The following is a 19,319-nucleotide window of genomic DNA, read 5'->3' on the forward strand; positions in this document are numbered from 1 at the left end:
AGCAGCATCAACAATCTCGTGTACGGGTCGATAAGAAGATCTGGTGTATCATCCATAGTGTCCGCATCCATCGCCTCCAGGTGCTGTCGGACGGGCGTTAACTGCAAACGACTGGCCCCACTCAATGCAGTCTTCTCCTCTGGCTGGAAACCAGTGAGCCGCTGCAACATCTGCAGGTACTGCAATCCCGTATATTCTCTAAGAGCATGCGGGTAAGCTATAGGATGTCCATCAAACCTCCACGTCCTGAAGCGTGATGGTAGCCTCGCCGATGGATAAATGAAACGTGTGCGTCTCCTGTCGCCACCGCTCTATCATAGCCATGATCAACGACCAGTCCAACTGCAACCTGCCGATCTCTATGATCCTATAGAAACCCGTATCCTAAAGGCATCTAACTATACATAATACATGGATGGAGTGGGTGGGCCCTAATAAAGTCCCACATCTCGTCTACCCGTCTAGCGTGGAATGTCTGGGCCAAACACTGCCCCTCCCATACGTATGAAGACCTATGCTCGGTCTATAGCAACAGTAGCTCTAGCGATGCAGGTCCGGATGCATAGGCGGAACCTCCATGACGACAACTGTAAATTGAACAATATTAATTGAAGTATTTTTCTTTTTAATTGCTTAACATCTTTAAATATATTGCAATATCATTAATATTAAAATTTATTCGATATTTTTACTATATTGTTAATTAGGTTGATACATTTTTTATATTATAATTTTATATTTTATATGTTAGTTTATTATTTTATATGTTACTTTATTATTTTATATGTTAGTTTACTATTTGATATGTTTGTTTATTATTTAATATATTTGTTTAAAAAATTATATGTTAGTTTATTATTTTATATGTTTGTTTGTTACTCACCTATTTTTGACTATAATAAAATTAAATAATTTTCATAACTATACAAGATTTAATTATTAAATATTCATATAACAATACTTAGTTTGACAAATATTGTTGCTTTCTACTGTTATTTTCTTACGTTTGTTGACTAGAATTCGAGAGAGTTTGTGTTTGAACTATCATCTTTTTAAGGTATTTTTGGGTTTAACAGATAATTAAATCATTAATTTCAATAACTACAAAGATACTACGCTAAAGGGCACTGCATTTTACTACGCTAAAAGGGCACTACATTACAAATACGAGCGCTACATTAAAATTACGGGCACAACATACCACTACCAGGAAATAAGATCACATATTCAAATATGTACAACAATGACATCTAAATAAGATTAATTATTCCTAAAATAATAATTTATCTATTTTACTAATCTTTTAGCAATAAATAATCTAAACCGGATAAAAATAAAAAATTAATTTAATCACAAAACAATCACAAAAAAATATATACCATAGTAAAAATTAACTAATTAACACTTTTTTAACAACTAATAATAATTTCTCTATTTTACTAATTATTCAGCACACTAATAATATAATCCGGATAAAAAATAACAAATTAATTAAATGGTAAAACAATCACGAAATAACATAGAACACAGCAAAAAACAACTAATAGGCATTTTTATACATGAGTTTTAACAAAAAATAAGTCGTAATACCTCGATTTTAATTTTTTGAAAAGTTGAAGATTGGTAATTTGGAGCCAAAACGAGCAATCCACTCTGAGATAACACCTTAGATATGATGTGGGACCGAGAATCTACAATTTTTGTGGGACCGGTGGGCTTCAACCGAGTTTTTTTATGGTTAAAAATGGCGGTTGGGGGGTGGGGGAGGGACCGACTTGTTTTGGGGTTTTTTTAAAGGGGAGGGGGAGGGGGAAGCTTCTGTCGTGTGGTGGGACAGGTGAAGGGCACGGTTATTTATATAGGTATAGCGCCCTTACGTACCGCCCTTACGTAGCGCGGTACGTAAGGGCGCTATACCTTCCCGCTCATTTAGGTTCACATAAAGCGCGGTTATTCACCGCATTATACCTTAACGGACAAACGTGCCGTTAAGGTATAACGTGGTGAATAACCGCGCTATACATATTATGGTTGTCCAATCTTTTTTCCCACACATTATGGTTCTTTGAGTCCAAAAGAATCACACTTTGGTTTCGGACTCCATAGAATGCAATAGAAGAGTTCTATTACATTCTCCAAATTAGGTAAATTGCCTTTTTCATGTGTATGAGTCTCAAAATTTATTCTTTCCTTCTAATCCCTCAAATACAAGAGACAACACTTTTTTTGACGTCTAGAAGCTAAATTTTGTATCTTTTCTTCCAATATATATGTATAAACTATAAACACATCTCTAATTTCATGAAGGTCTAACAAGGCACTTTTTGTAGATGGATGGGTATACAAAAATAAATATTACTACTATATTGACAATGCCTCAAATACCTAGCAAGTTGATTGTATATAGGAATCTTTACTGTCCAAATGGCATGAAAAGCGTACATAGCAAAATAAATAAGCAAACAAAAAGAACGCAAAAATGAAAAAGTATATTCCTTGTATACTCGAATTTTTTCACATTAATAAATTTATTTAACTTAATAAAAGAAATAAGTTCTACACTATCTACAAGCCTTCTCTTCTATGTTAGATCGTATTTTTTTTTAAGTTTTTCACTCGTTGTTCACTAAATCATTTTGAGTTTAACTAATTTGAACTTGTGCCGAGAAGTCGTAAAGCGCTTTACCAAAAAATAATACTATTCTTATGGTTCAAACTTCAAACTCAAGACATTTGGTTAGTGATTGATACCACTCCACCACAACCTTTTAATCGTTAACTACCCCATGACTTGTTTGGTTCAATTTTTATTTTTTATTTTTTATATTAAAGTAGTAATTGGCCTATTGTATTTGATTAACTTTAAATTAAAATATCTATCTCTTTTTCTTTATGCATCGTTAATTCGTAATTATTTATCATTGGAAAAAATAAAACACCTTTTCAACTATCACACACTTTTTCCAACTAAAAGAAACAAATTTATGATTGATAATTTGTAATCTCTCTTCTAAATAATCAAATTCATATCTTATAACAAAATTACACCCGACAATTAGAAATACACGTTTGGAACAAATAGCTATTACACCTAAAGAAGAAATATACTATAAAGAAGAAGGGAGAAGAAACAAATAAAGCAGCAATCTAATTGCCCAATTCACCTTGTTGGTGCGGTTCCCTGCCCTATTTCCCTTCCTATGCGTTATATTATCCTTTTTATATATATATATATATATATATATATATAAATAATTTTTATTTTTTTATTTTTTTGGGTTAACAAGGCACAAGGGTATGCCTAAGAAACGTACTACTGGTAAAAAAGAAAAAAAAACAAGTCCGCGCCAGGCGCCAACCCCCTCCTCCGATTCCGATAATAGAAAAGGGATTTCAGGTTCATCTCTCTCTACACTCGCAACCCCCCGCCTCCCCCCCCCAATTGTATGCATTAGTTGTTATGTATTTATACTGTAGTATTATCTTCGAAAAGAACCAATATGTGAAGGAGATTAGCAGTAATGTTTCAAGTTGTTACTTGTGAAGTTAAATTTAAGGCTAAATGTTGTGTTTGTATGGGATGGCGGTGAAACCCATTTTTGATTTAGTAAAAATTGATTCTTGTTGAGCATTAATTTTACTTGTCCTTTTATTATCTAGTTTGTTTCAGTATCGAAAAGCCTATTCACAGACCATTTATTGTTTATATGAAACTACTCTAGTCTTATTTTTGTTGTTTTAGAATAAACATCTTATTATTCTGGGTTTAGATGAAGCCTATCTAGTTTTATTTGTCATTATTGAATTTTACCAAAGTTCTGAATTAATTATGCAGATATTTTCCTTTATTTTTTCTGTTGAGCTTTTACTTTTTGTTGTTTTTTACCTCTATGTATGGTTCTGTCTGTCTTGAAAAGCTTATCCACTAGACCATTTAAGGTGTAGGTGAAACTGCTTTAGTTGTAATTCTCAAATTGAATTATAAACAAAATATCAAATCACTTTATTTAAGATTTTTTCCAACTTATTTGATTAGTGGTTACATTTTGTCTTATCAGTTATTGTTCTGTTTCAGTGTTGAAAGTGTATACATGGATCTTTTAGATGATATTTTGGCTGATGGTGCTTCAAAGACCGGTAAGTGGAGTGAAAAGGATTTTTTTTTATAAGTTTCTGATATAATATATTCTCATTCTTTCAAGTTTATATTGTTATTTGATGCAGTCAAGGCTGGCGGCAAGTTTCAACCCAAGGCAAAGCCTCGTCCGGTGAAAAAAGGTCCAGCTGTTGCGTCCTCAACAGTTTCTTTGACGTCAAAACACACTGGTGATACTGTAGCAACTGATTCTTTTGAGGCTCTTAAGAAGGATGGAAAGAATTCCCAAAATTGTTAGCTTTCTTGCCTTTATGTTGTTCTTACTATTATTACTTTTTCGGGAACATTTTGTTGCAGCAATTTGATCATATATTGATTGTTGAGGTCATAAAATCGTTGATTGCTTGTGTGCATAATTTAAGAATTTTCCTTCGAGATAAAGTTGGTTTTAGCACTTGAAATGTCATACTATAAGATATTCTCTAAATAGCCTATATTTTAATGTTCTTCATTGATACTTCAAGACCTCTTCAAGAATGATTGTCTTTTGTTAAATATAAGCAGACGATGAACAAAGCTCTGTGTTAGCGGAACCTTCCTTGGAGCATCCTCTTGCTGCAGAAACTTTGGGTCCATCAGTTGGTTCATATCTAGATATAAGTACGGTAGTGCCTGATAACAGTGAAGATTCGAAAACTTGTCTTGAGAAATCAGAGGGAGAGGTGATATTTTCTTATCCATATTTTGATCATGTTAACGGACCTTTTATTCCTAATTAAAGTTCTTCAATTTTCAGTATGCAGACATATATATAGGTTTGGATTCGTTTGATGATTTACTTCCTATCTCAAGCGCCATAGGTTATGACCTATCTTCTTCTGTTCTCTTATTACTAATTTTTCCTGCATATTGAACTTGATAACGGATGCTGCAAAGGAGTTACCTTATTTTGGATAATTGGCCAATTATTAAAGATTAAATTAGTAAACTGTGGTGCTGCTTATAATAATGCAGAAAATTCTAGTCCCGCTACAGATCCATCTGCTGCTCATGTTGCTGGTGCAGAGAAGGGACAAGAACAACTTTCAATTCCAGTTTCTTCAGTTGATGATTCAGCTCCTAGCACTTCTAATCTTCAACCTGATGAAGTGGCAGCATGCCAAGATCCATTAACTTGTCAAGGAAGTGTTGTTCCTGTTAGTGGAAGTTGTCAGATGGTCAAATTCATGCCCTTCCCCACTTTTTACTGAGCAGAAAATCATTTGTCATTTAGATTCTTTTGCGTACTTACAAATACTCCAGTTTGTTGGTTGCAGGAGATGGACAGCTATCATTCCTTGGAAGCAGATATCCTGGGGGTAACTATTACGTCTGGTAAGGGAGAATTTTCAGGTTCCTGCACCTGCACTTTATCATGTGCTGCACTCATTTTTAATTTCTAACGTTTATTCAGGGCAGAGTACCAGAAGGTTTCAATCCAAGTCCAAGCTACAAGTATACAGAGAGAGATACGACACAAGCATCCCTGATTCAGATGCTGTAGAGTCAGTTTCATGTCAGCCAAATTCACACTCAGTTCATTCTGAAATGGATTTTGTGGATAGAGGGAAGGAACATGGATTCCCTGCTGATGATGTCCTTGATTTCTCAGCCAGAGGATTTGATGATAATATTATTACAGAATCTACTCATGAATTTCAAGTTCATGAAGAATATGTTACCGAAGCTTCGCACTCAGATTTTGGCATCCCAGCAGAACTCCCTGAATCTACTTCTCAGATGCCTGAGGAACCTGTAAATCAATGAACTGTTTTAGTTACTTCTCAATTTTTGAAATAGTTCGCCTTGCTGGTGGAGCCCCTTATTTCTCTTCTTAACCCACTTGCAACTATGTCTGTTTAGGTACATCAGAGGCCAAAGACTAAAAAGCAAAAATTGCCTGCATCTGATCTTTCTGCAATTACTGAAGAGAATGGAGCAGGTAGATCATTAAGGAGTAGAAGAAAGTCCGTAAATGCAAATAGACTAGTAGATGAGTCTGAAGTAGTAGCGGATGATGGGGAATATGTGCCTGAACAACCTAATGATTCTGTTACAAATGGTAATGATGAGGATCTTCTGCTGGAAAATGAATCACAAGGGAAAAAAGTACAGAAAAAGTCAAAGAGAACAGTTGCTGAGGATGGAAAGCAAGTTAGGAAGAGTAAAAAGACCACTGAAGCTTCAGACCAGGCAGCCAACAAGAAACCTAAGAAGTTTTCTCACTCCACTCGTCAAAAGAGGAGACAAGGTAAGCCTAGTGGGTGTTGCTAACATTTGGCATAGTTGTATTTATCTTTTCTTGATCAGGCACTTCTTTGTTTACAGTGAACAAGGCTTTGCTTGAGGCTCCCGAGTATGAGATTGACTACCAAAAGGTACCTATTAAGGATCTAATTATATTAGGAGAGCACAGAGAGCGGCTGGCGGTACGTTTCCTCTTGCATTCTCTTGTTTGCACCCCAACCTCCTAGAAAGAGGAAATATTAAAAATGACACAGTCATCCTTGATTCTCTTGTTTGCCTTCTTGCCATCCTTGCAGAAAAAAGATGCTGCAGCGTCACAAATACCTACTACAGATCAGAGGTATCAGAAGCCTTTTTACAAATAAATAAACTAATCTACAGTTATCTTTTGCTTTATTTGCAAAAAAGATAATAACCTGCATTTAACCTTTTCGATTGGGTTTTCTTATATTGTTGTTGATAGTGAAAATGGTAGATGATCTGTGGTAGAGACTTCATTCTTTAGGTCTGTTTTTCTCATTTCAGATCCATCTTCTAACTCGTCAAGAGCACCATAAGTCTCTTTTGTATCGTCTACAGCTTCATTATTTTCTCTACTTTTAGATAACGGTTCTAACCAACCTGTCCAACCACTTTTTCCAGAATTATGTGAAGACTCCTCCCTTATTGCCCTTTTCTCAGCTCTTCCTCTTTTTTCTAAGCTACGTTGACCAGCCAAGAGAACCATCTTCACCAAAGCTAGCATCAATACTGTTCCAGAAATGGTCAAGTCGTATTTGCTTACATAGTTACTTGAGAAGTAAAGAAGGACAGAACAAGCTCTGTTCAATCTGCGCCAGAAACAAGGCAGTACAAACTCTCTGTACCTAGCCTGCCACTTAAACCAGCAGAGACTGAGAGGTATACCAAATATACCAAGTTCAAGTCTTACAGTAGCTGGATTTATAGAAGGTGAATTAGCACAGTGGTAGAATTGTATCCAATTCAGATATCTCCATCAGCAAATGGAAGCGTTTTGGAAAATATTAACATGAATATATTTATTACTTGCACCAAAGCATTTTCACATACATAATAGCATGACGGAATACAATGATTTATTTCAAGGATTATTCCTTGTAATTTCATCTGAAATTCGCAAATTGCTCTAAGAGTTTTTACCAAGTATAACATAACGGAAACTTACAGTAGCTGATGCTCTTAAGATATCAATGCAAAATGTCTTTTAAACAAGGTAGTGCTGCGTGTATGGTAAAGTTCTCTTTCAGTTGTTATGAATCCAGTAATCTGGTTATACTTGACTTGGAGACTAACATGTAGCTTAGGTAGCTTCTTATTTGGAAATCTTTCACTAAAGACCTACTTCAGCAACCAGATACTAGGGAATTTCTAGGAAATGCATGCATGCATATTTATTGGGCCAGTCCTCCTGCAAAGTGCATCCTAACAAGCTACTACTTGCTATCTAGAAATCCTTCCCAAACGACTGCCTCAAAAATCCTTGCACTGTACTATACCGATTAACTACCTAGAGTTTCAAGAATCCATGCCCAACACAAGTCCTTTCAAGATTCCTTGCCCAACACAAGGTTTTCACTACCCAACTCCACAACTATTTTATTGTAAACGATACTACTTCTGTATTGGCCTAGAAGGGCTTGATTAGTACAGTGCAGAAGGAGAGAAGGAATTTCTGAATCCGCACAAGCACCAGTATCAAGTTATCAACAGGCACAATGACCAAATTTTCTGAACAGGAACGGAACTGACAATCTGTACGCTCAAAATCTGAAGTATCTTATGCACAGAAAGAAAGCATGATATGTCATAGGTGAGAACCTGCCTCTGCTGCTTAGTCCACCCACCAGATAAAGCTTGGATTCCATGTGCATACATTTTTTCATCTCAGAAACCTCATATCTTGAAAATCCGCTGCAAGATTCTCTCTGGTGGGCAACTACCTGAGTTTTGTGGAAGAATCTTCTCCCTTGACCAATCAAGACAATATTCTATACTATCTCTGCACCTATAAGCATTCATAAGAGAGAAGCAAGTGCTCATATTGTCTAGAGCACCATTTGCTAACTCGTATATAGAAGAAAAAAGATCAATAAATTTCCTTCCCTTCTCTTTTGAGGAGATGGCAAATTTACGCGTCAAGAACTCTAACCTTTAGTATTAGCTTGTAAATTTTTGCATTTTCTTATAATTGAGAAATACCCTGGGTATTTGATGTAAATTTTACATTTCTCCGTCACTTATCTTGTCACTTATCTTCTTACTCCATGCTCGTTCTGGGGGTAATTCCTCTATTCTCTATACAATGAACTTTTATATGGAAAAGAAAACCTATTTTATCCTTCAAGATGGTGAGCATTAGCAAGGGAGGATATCTCCTCAAATCCCAAAAATTTGGAATTACTCCAAAATAGATGCCCTTTGATTTATATGCTGATACGCTATAGTTAGTATTATCCTATCCTACCTAAATGTTGGATACTTTTATCCTGAAATATTCTTGTGATTTGCTCAAGCTGAACTATAAGCTAACAGTAGGGCATTAACTACGCTAATTCCAAGTTCCTAAAAATGGCCTTAGGATTTGATGGTTATGATGTCAATTCTCAATTAGTATTGCTCTGTCCAATTTCTAATGGTTCCTGTTGTGTGCTAGGATCAGGAAGCTGGAAGGTAGCCGTCATGTGAAAAACTGTTTTCACTAGTCATAGGAAAATGAAAAAGAGATGCCATTGGTAAACACTTAGAAGTTTACATGTGTTATAAATTTATGCTCCTTGAACCCAATATGGTTCTTAGTAAGTATATTAGGTGATCTTTGACCATGGTTTAAAATGTATAATTTCGTCATATCTAATATGTGAGAATTTATGCCATACAGTACATTATATTTACTCTTGGGTACCTAAGTATATTCAAAAGAGGTAACTTAATTAGGAAAAAAGATTTTAGAAGTAAAATGCGTTTTGCAATCAGTGGCTTTTGTTGTGGCATATTTTTCTTTTTTACTTATCTTGGAGGTGTTACTTGTTTTTTCCCTTTTGGGACTAGGGCCTCTCTTTTCCAAGTTACAGTTTCTCCATGTTTTGTGCTTGTGCAGTGCTGGTGCTTCTGTTTCTAATTATAATGAGGATGAGTCCTATCCTTCAGATGACGGCGCAGAAGATAATGATCATCAAATAGGTTCTCGGGCCCAAGATTCTTCTGCCTACTTCAATTATCAAACTTATATGGACAAAACACCCAGCACAAGGTGGTCAAAACAGGAAACAGAACTGTTCTATGAGGTACATCCCTCTCATTTGTAGCTACTGAAAGATACTGGTGTAAACGGGGGAATAATTAAAATTTGAATTGAAAACTTCAATCTTAAATAGCAAATTCTAGAAGTGCAACTTATAAAATGCTCAAGTTATTAGTTGATGCACCTAGGCGTTCCCGGTCTGGAAGATCAAGTTTGTAGGTTCCTTTCTGTATTTCCTTTTTATAAACCGTCAATCATGTTATCAAATTTGCTTCAATTTGTTGAGACCTTCCTATGAGGTAGTAGCAAAAGACTCATGTAGGACATCTTTGTTGCTAGCTATCTAAATGTTACTTGTTTTCTCTATTTGAAATAAGTGTACTTGTCAATTATTACATAGAAATATTTGTCCCAACCAAAAACTGTGGAATGTGAAGGCATCTGCAATTGTGGGTAGATGCAGTTTTAAAGCAAAAAGAAAATAAGAAATTTATATAAGGGATGCTTGACAGACTAGATTAAGGCTGGTCGTTGTCTATGTTACATGGACTCATTCACCGGTGTATATCTGACCTAGGTGTAACTTGTAAGTGAGAGCCGGTTAATGCTATGTAGCTTTTTGTCCATTTAGTGTATTTTGAAGAATTAGCACGAAATCTCCGTTCCTGTGTCATTCAACATGGATACTTCAAAGGAAGTCAACAATTCATGTGATATAATTTTTGTAGAACATAGTTACCTTTTCAGGAATATAGTTGTTGGAAAGTGAGAAGCTGGTCTAACTAAAGTTACAAAAAAAAAAAAAAAGGAAATTGGGAAGCTGGCACCAACATTAACTTCTTTAGCATCTTTATATCCTCAGCATGTAAATCAGTAGAGAAAGGGGACTTTAGATAAACTTGAGAAATCTGATTTTTATTAATATACTTTGTTTAAAAATGGCGTTTGTTGATACTGAATGCACGAAGATCATGCAGTATATACAGCAGTTTACAAAAAAATCAGCTGTTTTACTCTAAGAGACTAATGAAGTCCACAATGCTTTCCACATAATTCACATTGTACATTTTGCACCAAAAAGCCAAAAAGGTATACATCTAAACTTAAAATCATTGTCAGTCTTGCTTTCAAAAACTCTCCGGTTCCGTTCCTCCACAGTACCCACCACATGCATGCTGGAGTAGTGTCTCATATCTTCCTCTTCTCTGCGTAGACCAATAATGTCCCTTCCCTTTTATATGCTCAATGTGATGTCAGAATTCAGAACTTGCCCGTCGCTTTACCAGGGCTGTCAAGATTCTATGGTAAAGAAAACCGTCTATCAAATTATGTGCACATAGAATTGCAATTTCTTATGTTCTGTAAATAATAATGAAGAAATGAATAAATTTGATAAATGGGGTGTGGAGGAGATAGTATGGGGAACTCATTATATGGTTTGGACTTGTGCAAAGATAGTTTGAGCCCTTTCATAAGATAATTCTTTTTGATAAATTCCCTTTTATAAGGTAATTAGTTGTTAACTTCTTTTTTAAGAGTAGTGGAGCAGAATCCCAATGTTACAAGAAATCAAGCAGTTGAAAAAATGGTACAACTTTTGACTTATAGGTGTCATGGCACCAATTAGAGCTATATGGACGGACTTCGTGTGATTGAGCACAAATAGTACTGTTATGCACTCCCTTCCTCTTTTGTTTGTCCTTGGTTTGCTCTTAGACATTTAGAACAAAACTTGTTTTCAGGCTGTGCAGCAGTTTGGGACTGACTTATCCCTGATACAACAACTTTTTCCTGGCCGGACACGTAGACAGCTAAAGCTAAAATACAAGAAAGAAGAGCGGCAACATCCATTTAGGCTTCATGATGCTCTAACCAATCGTTCCAAAGGTAAATTTTCTTCAACTCTCTCTACTGCACTCACATTTATTTATTTTTCCAAGACTCATTTATCATTTGATAGCATTGCGTTTAAATGGGCATAAAATACAAATTGAAGATAAATTGGACAAATGAATATCATTTTTTCAGAAAAACCTTCCATTAAGAGTAAGGGTTCATCAGCATGGAAAACATGACTTGGGTGTGGCTGAAAGTATACATGCATAGCCTGTTGTTATGGCTGATCCAAGCCCAGAAATGAATTGGAGCCTGGCTTATCAAAAAAAAGGAAAAGAAAAAGGAATTGCTGCCTGGATTCATATTCCATAATTCTTTTCTTTTTTCCTCTTGTCATGTTTTTGTCTTGTGATCCTCTGATCTCGGTCTACTGTATCTGTGTATGTCGAATTTTCCTCTCAAATGATATATGCATGATCTGACGTTTCGATATCTTTTATTATATTTAATATTTTTCAACATGGTTTATGCGTTTTATTCTCCAGAATTGAAATTCTAGATCTCCTCATGACGCAGTTTTTTTCTTCTGCTCTATTTTCGTTGATATTAGTCTTGTATTTCATCTTGTTTGACCACAAATCAGTACTAAAGAACTGAAATTTGGATATTCTGAAAATTCTATCTTTATTTCATTTTGCGAATTGCTACTTTATGGTTCCAAAAAATGTAAACAAGGCCAGGTTCCGTCCTACGTTGACTGCAGGAACATACATGTTTTATCATAGTTTCCACAATTGAGCTAGTATTACGCTTGTTAACTTATGGACGTGCTATGTATGTATTTTTCAATTGAATCTCATAATCTGAGTTTTAGTTTAGAAAAAAAGGGTCTTGATATCCTGATGATTCAGTTTCAGGAAATTGTTTATTTAATTTAACACTGATCTCATTATTTGTTTTTTTTCTTATGTGTCTCTCGCTTGACCAGACCACCATTAATGGGGTTCAGAAGCACAGTAACTACTCCCCTACACTTTGCTTTCTGTTTTATTTGGAAAACATATTGATATCTTATCTTGATTTGCTTTTACTGTAGCCCATAATCATTAGTATATTTGTAAAATGTCTAAAGGCTGGAGTTATTTAACCACCATGCATCACGTAAGTTATCCGTGTCATCAGACCATCACAGAAGGAAAAAGAACCATTGGCCTGAAGAAGAGAAAGCCTTTGCCACTAAAATGTGTCATGTTTTCTAATTGTTCTGCAGAGTTTTACATGATAATATACTTGTTGCAGATCATTCCCACTTTGAACGAGTAATTGAGCGTTTAAAACAAATTGAAGCCGAGGAATTGCAGAAAGCCGATAAAGATGAGTCAATTGACTTGACAAGGGAGCAGGAAGTGGAGGAGGGAACTCAGGAGATCAATGTATGAATCTTCTTTTGCTTGTCATTTTCATTTTTTTTTTTGTTTTTGGTTTTTGAAACTGGTTAAGTATTATATATCTTAATAACAGAATCCTGGTACTAAGTTGGTACCAGAGAATTATAATGATTGGAACCTTCTACACCAAAACAAAATGGAATGGTTCCATCTATATAAAAGTTCTAATCCTGCAGTGAATCTAAGAAATCAAGCATGCTATTCTCATCTCTAACATCCTCTAGGTTGCACCAAAAAGCCATACACATGAGTATTTAATTTTCTGTACAACTTCTATTTTCCTTTCCAAGCACTTGCATTCTTCTCTTTCCATATTGCGCAACACACACGAGCTGGGATGTTGTTCCATATCTTTCTTACTGATTGACACATCCCTCTACTCCCCAGATGTTCAATAGATCCTTCACTGGATCTGCCTTGCCACTGTGCAATGTGAAAAAAGGTGACTAGTGCTTTTCTCCTCCTTGTTGCACACGAAACATCTGATATCAGTCGACACCCCTCTTCTCTGTAAGTTACTTTGAGCGAGGCACGCATTGTGTGTAACTATCCTCATGAAACATCTAAACTCATAGGGGGCTTCGGACTTCCATATCCACTTCCAAGGCCAGCCTGTAGAGCTGCCACCATCACTGTTGATAGTTTTATAGCAAGAAGTTACGAGAAAACTCCATCTATCTGCTTTGTCCATATGATTCTATCAGGAACATCATCATACATGACCACCTTCTCTAAATCCTTTAGCATTAGAGCCATTCTAGGGACTTCCAAATCAAAACAGTATCTACAAAAGTCAAGGCACCAGTTGCTTCCGTTCAACACTCTGAAACCAGAGAACGAGTACTATAAGAGAAATCATAGAGATCGTGATATTGAGACAGTAGAGGGGCATGTCCTACCCAAGCATCTTGCCAGAACCTCGTCTGCCTGCCATTTCCAACTTTGATCCTTGTTGACAACAAAAGTAGGCCATAGGCTGCAGATGTGTTTCCATAGTCTCAATCCATGAGATGAATTAACAGAGCCAGTAAACCAGAGAACCAGAGATTTTGTATACCATATTTGTCGGGTATAAGCCTTCTCCATAAGTTGTCCCTCTTCTTTTCCATATCTCCACAACCACTTCGTTAATAAGCTATCATTGTGAATTTTCAACTTTTTAATACCCAGTCTTCTTCTTTTGCCACGCTTCACCTTTTCCCACTTTACCAAATGAAAGGACCTCTTTTCTTTGTTACCTCCCGACAAAAAGTTCCTCCAAATTCTATCAAGATTCCTTTTAACACTTACTGGCAAGGGAAACAGAGACATAGGCTATGTAGGAAGAGAGTCAAGAACACTGTTAATGAGAGCCACCCTTCTTCCAAGAGATAAGTATTATCTTTTCCACGTAGCAAGTCTCTTTTCACAACTGATTGTCAATTTTTTGCCACACTTGTTTTGCCTTGTACCTAGCCCCCAATGGCATACCCAGATATTCCGTAGGAAGCTCTCCAATTTGACAGCCCAAAACATCTCCAAGTCCCTGTATGTTATGTACCTCATTAACTGCAAACATGGAACTTTTTCCCATGTTTATTTTCAAGCCAGAAATCATTTCAAATAATAGAAGAATCACCCTGAGATACCTTAATTGAGAGATTTCCACTCCATCGTGACCCACAGCCTCAGCACCAAAACCCTTGATCCACTGAAACCTCATTGCCTTTCGCATCATTGACTTAGTCCCTCCATTGCCTTAAGCCCATGTACGTAGGAAAAAAGCCTTTGGGAGAGCCATTTATAATCACTGAGAACCTAACATTTGCGATGCAACACCTTATCCATCCAATCCACTTGTCCCTGAACCCCATATCTTTCAGCAAGCCTAATAAATGCGCCCAATTAACACGAATCAAATGCTTTTTCATGTCCAGCTTGCACATTAACCTCGCTTCCCCTTGCCTCCTACTGTCAAGACACTTATTTACTATAAGCACCACGTCTGTAATATGTCTCCCCTTAACAAAGGTCATCTGAGAGTTTGCAACCAGAATGTTCATAACTTTCTTCATTCTCTGTGCCAGCATTTTTTATAAGATCTTGCAGAAGCTTCAATTTAAACTTATAGGCCTGAAATCTTTCATCTCCTCTGGTCCTACCTTCTTGGGGATAAGAGCAATGACATAAGCATTATATGTTTTTTCCCCACAATTTCCTAATTCATACATTGAAGCATTATTGAATATTGATTTTGCACAGGAGGAAGAAGTGAATTCTGAACATGTTGAGGAAAAAGAAGTTGAAGCTGTGGAGCAACAAGATGTTCCAGAAATGGAGAGTCCAGTTGAGGATTATGATAGTGAAGATGATTCTTGGAGATGGAGTCAGTATAAGAGTGAAGTGTGAATATTCAGAGAGAAAGGTGCCAAAAAGAATTAAGATATATACAGTGGTGGTGATAAAGAATTTTGCCATTTTGGTATTACTCTATTTTCTAGGTTGGATAAGTTATTTGTTGTTGTAGGTTAACATAACCTTTATTATCACTGCGCATAACTTAAACTCATATATTAACTTTAATGGGTAGAGCTAAAATCCTCTCATATCCTGTGACCGCTGCTGAAGATTGAAACGGGATTAAAATGGGGTTTTATGAGATTAAAAAGGGGAAAGAATGAAATAACAAAAGCATTCCTCTTATAGAATTCTCTGTTGTCCTCACTTGTTTGATATAACGAACTTCTCTATTTCTTTGTTAACTAGTTCGCCAAAATTGGTTTAAAGTGTTCTTAAGTTACCCAAACAACAGACTTCTTTGCTATTTTCTGACTTTCACTTCTAGGGTTTTTTTCATCATCAATGTTAACACCTTTGTTTTAAAAGGCTTTTTTGGTCTCGCTCGGGGCTCGCCCCAGGGAGAGGCACTATCTAAACGCCATGAGGCTCATACACAGGGTTTAGTTTCATGAGGCTTACGACCAAGCGCACGTCTAACGTTCAACGCTTGGGCTTGCCCGATAATTTTTATGTAAATCATGTGTTGAATTACCTAATTAGCTTTGTTGGCCCTCCTAATTCTACAACAAATGGATGATAAACGTTCTATTCATCACGAATATAAAAATTGAGAGTAACTTAAATAACGAGCCATAGTATTGCATATTAATTAAATGAACATCGTGAGAGTGAATTTCATTTTATGAACATTTCTTTGGGAAATAAATGGCCAACATTTGTATCTTCACTTGCCATTGGTCGTCACGTCTTAGTTCTATGTCTCTCAAATTTGAAAGTAATTTTATATTTAATCATGAAGGAATAATATTTTAAATTACAATAATGATGGATTTTATTAATTATTTTACTTTATGGTAGTTTGGTTATAGTTTTTAAGAAATTATATTATTTGAAAGTTAAGTATAGTTGATTTGTATCATATTAATTTTAACATTGTTGGATTATTTATATTAGTAAAAATATGCTAGATACTTTATTTTTAATGAGTTTTTTGATCCTTTTAAATTTTATTAATTTTAATCAACTTTTTATACTTTTTTATATTATTATATTATTTTATAAATAAAAATTTAAAGATCCATGAGACTTATGCTCTGTGCTTCGGGACTTTCGTCTCGCCCTATATTAAGTAGAACGCCTCGCCTCGCGCCCCCACTCTTTAAAACACCGGTTAACACTAGTTTGGTCAATTACATTTTTTTTTCAAGAGTAAGAATCTATTATTGGTTGATGTTTGGTCTTGTTGCTATCGGGTTCGTATTTTGGTCTCGGAGCCCGGTACAGGTCCATTATAATATTTATGACTTGATTGTGAAATTTGGTGAGAAACGGAGACGTCCGGTTGTGAAAATAAAACTTTTAAAGCTTTCTTGAAAATTTCATTTGATTTGGTGTTCAATTCGTAGTTCTAGGTGTTATTTGGCGATTTGATCGCGCAAGCAAGTTCGTATGATGTTTTAGGAGTTGTGTGCATGTTTAGTTTGAGCCCCGAGGGGTCGGGTGTGTTTCGGATAGGCTACAGGATGATTTGAACTTAGAAAATCTGGTTTTTTGTGCTTCAGCTGATATCTGGTGTGTTCTTCTTCGCGTTCCCGAAGGTACTCTCGCGAACACGAAGAGTGAACTGGACCGGGGAAAGTTTTCTTCTTCGCGAACGCGGAGCGATGGGGGCCTTACCCTTCGCGAACGCGACCAGCTCAACGGGAACGCATAACATTAGGGACCTGGGGGAGGAGTCAGTCATCCTTCACCGCGAACGCGAAGGCCAGGGGGCGTAGCCTTTGCGATCGCGTAAGCCTAACAGACGCAGCTCTTCGCGAACGCGTCAGTGTTCACGCGAACGCGATGAACACTGACGCCCAATTATTAAACAGTCCAATTACAAGATTTTTGCCATTCTTTCATTTTCAAAAGCTAGAAAGCCTAGAGGCGATTCTTCCAAGATATTTTCTTCCCCAATTTGTTGGTAAGTGATTCCAACTCACTTTCTTTCAATTACCCATTACATTTCATTAGTTTTTAACCTAAAATCTAGTGTTTCTATAGTAGAAAATTGAGGGTTTGGGTAGAATTAGAGATTTTTGAGAAATTGGGATTTAGACCTCAAATTGAGGTCGGATTCCAAACCTAATTACATAATCGGGCGCGGGGGTGAATGGGTAAGTGGATTTTGGTCCGAACCTCAGGTTTTGACCAAGGGGGCCCGGGGTCGGTTTTTGACTTTTGGGGAAAAGTTTGGGAATTCTAAATTTATGCATTGTAGTTGATTCCTTTAGTAATAATTGATATTATTGAGTCAATTGTGGTTAGATACGAGTGGTTTGGAGGCGGACTCTAGAGGAAAAGTTGTGATTGAGCATTGAGTGGCCTTTGGAGCGAGGTAAGTGTCTTGGTTAACCTTGACTTGAGGGAATTAGGAACCCTCGGACTATGTGCTATGTGAATTTCATGTGAGCGGCGTATATGCGAGGTGATGAGTGCTTAGACGACCTCAAATTATCTATTTTCCCTGATTTTTCGCTTTAACTTAATTGCTTTCTTCCCTTTCTTGATTGTCAAATGCTCTAAATGTTTTCCCTGCTTAACTGCTACTTGTTAATCAATATCTTCTCCTGTTGATGATGTTAGCTCTTTTTATAGTTTCACGAATCCCTGCTATTTGTTAAATTTGACTTGCTTGTACCTTAGAATTGTTAATTGCTGGATTGGTCTCGTTGCGTAGTATTACTTATGTAGGTTCTTATATTGTGCAAGGTTTCCATTTCGGTTTAGTTTGACATTTATTGATCGTAAAGGTTTGGTGGTTTGAACTCTTAATTTGACTATGTACATTGAGTGTTTGGTACTAATATGGTAGGATCGGGCTACACGCCGCAGCAGGTGTAATAAAGGTGGAATGATATGGTGGAATAAGGGTGAATATATACTATATGGTGGGATCGGGTGGCATGCCGCAACAGGTGGAATAAGGGTAGATTGATATGGTGGAATAAGGGTGAATATGATACTGATATAGATATATGGTGGGATCGAGTTGCGCGCCGCAACATATTTATGTATATTATCTCTGTTGTTGAAGCTATCACGATGAAATAAGGGAGGATTTTGTGATGTCTGGTGGGATCGGGTTGCGCGTCGCAACAACCTATATGTTTCCACTTCTTGAGCTGTGTTGGTTTTCCGGTATTTGTATTTAAACTGTTAGAGATTGGTAATTCTGGACGACGCTGGTTTATTCTTGAGGCTGTGGTTATTATTTTTAGTTGACTGCTTAATTCTGTTCAATATTTCTATTATTCTGTCATTATCATATATACTGCGTACGGGTTATAGTGTAGGTGATCTGCCTTAGCCTCGTCACTACTTCGTCGAGGTTAGACTCGGCACTTACTAGTACATGGGGTTGGTTGTACTGATACTACACTCTGCACACTATGCAAATTTTGGAGTCAGTCCCAGCGACGGTTATTAGCGTGCTCGGATCGGACATTTGCGGAGACTTGAGGTACGGCTGCTCAGCTCACGCAGCTCCTGGAGTCCCCATCCTCTTTCTATTTAGCTATTTATTTTCATTCAAACAACTTTGTATTTATTTCAGACCCTTATATGTATTACTCTAGAAGCTCGTGCACTTGTGACACCGGGTTCAGGGATTTGTAGCAGATGTTTTACGGTTTTAGCTTCAGCATTTACATTTTGATTCTTGCAGTTAAATCAATTCTTCTTCATTGTTTAACTTTAGACTGTTAAAATGGATAATATGTTATAACGTTGGCTTGCCTAGCAAGTGAAATGTTAGGCGCCACCACGGTCTCGACGATAGGAATTTCGGGTCGTGACAAGTTGGTATCAGAGCACTAGGTTACATAGGTCTCACGAGTCACGAGCAAAC

The 19,319-nt window shown here is 36.6% G+C and overlaps 1 protein-coding gene across 3 annotated transcripts; it reads left to right on the forward strand.

Annotated features, from left to right (window-relative positions):
- The first annotated feature begins 3,291 nt into the window (after window positions 1–3,291).
- On the forward strand, window positions 3,292–15,615 carry LOC109208037 (transcription factor TFIIIB component B'' homolog). 3 transcript variants are annotated; one of them, XM_019371036.1, is made up of 15 exons: window positions 3,292–3,397; window positions 4,076–4,137; window positions 4,225–4,389; window positions 4,661–4,818; window positions 4,893–4,956; window positions 5,111–5,313; window positions 5,413–5,470; window positions 5,550–5,890; window positions 5,999–6,386; window positions 6,464–6,564; window positions 6,679–6,722; window positions 9,501–9,687; window positions 11,387–11,531; window positions 12,780–12,913; window positions 15,170–15,615. In XM_019371036.1, exons 2-15 carry the CDS (start codon window positions 4,092–4,094, stop codon window positions 15,314–15,316), a joined length of 2,181 nt encoding a protein of 726 aa, XP_019226581.1. In that variant the 5' UTR covers window positions 3,292–3,397; window positions 4,076–4,091; the 3' UTR covers window positions 15,317–15,615. The 3 variants fall into 3 exon arrangements, with proteins under 3 accessions (XP_019226581.1, XP_019226583.1, XP_019226582.1); XM_019371038.1 differs by having other exon boundaries at window positions 5,111–5,292; XM_019371037.1 differs by lacking the exon at window positions 3,292–3,397 and adding an exon at window positions 3,495–3,518.
- Window positions 15,616–19,319: the final 3,704 nt, after the last annotated feature.

The sequence above is a fragment of the Nicotiana attenuata genome, unplaced genomic scaffold (genome assembly GCF_001879085.1).
Source record: "Nicotiana attenuata strain UT unplaced genomic scaffold, NIATTr2, whole genome shotgun sequence".
NCBI classification, from domain to species: domain Eukaryota; kingdom Viridiplantae; phylum Streptophyta; class Magnoliopsida; order Solanales; family Solanaceae; genus Nicotiana; species Nicotiana attenuata.

Bases quoted from the DNA above. Each gene is read 5' to 3' on its own strand.
- LOC109208037 (XM_019371036.1), top strand. From the start codon at position 4,092: ATGGATCTTTTAGATGATATTTTGGCTGATGGTGCTTCAAAGACCG. The intron at 5,471-5,549 runs GTAAGGGAGAAT...ACGTTTATTCAG, and splicing joins GGGGGTAACTATTACGTCTG to GGCAGAGTACCAGAAGGTTT. The intron at 9,688-11,386 runs GTACATCCCTCT...ACTTGTTTTCAG, and splicing joins AAACAGAACTGTTCTATGAG to GCTGTGCAGCAGTTTGGGAC.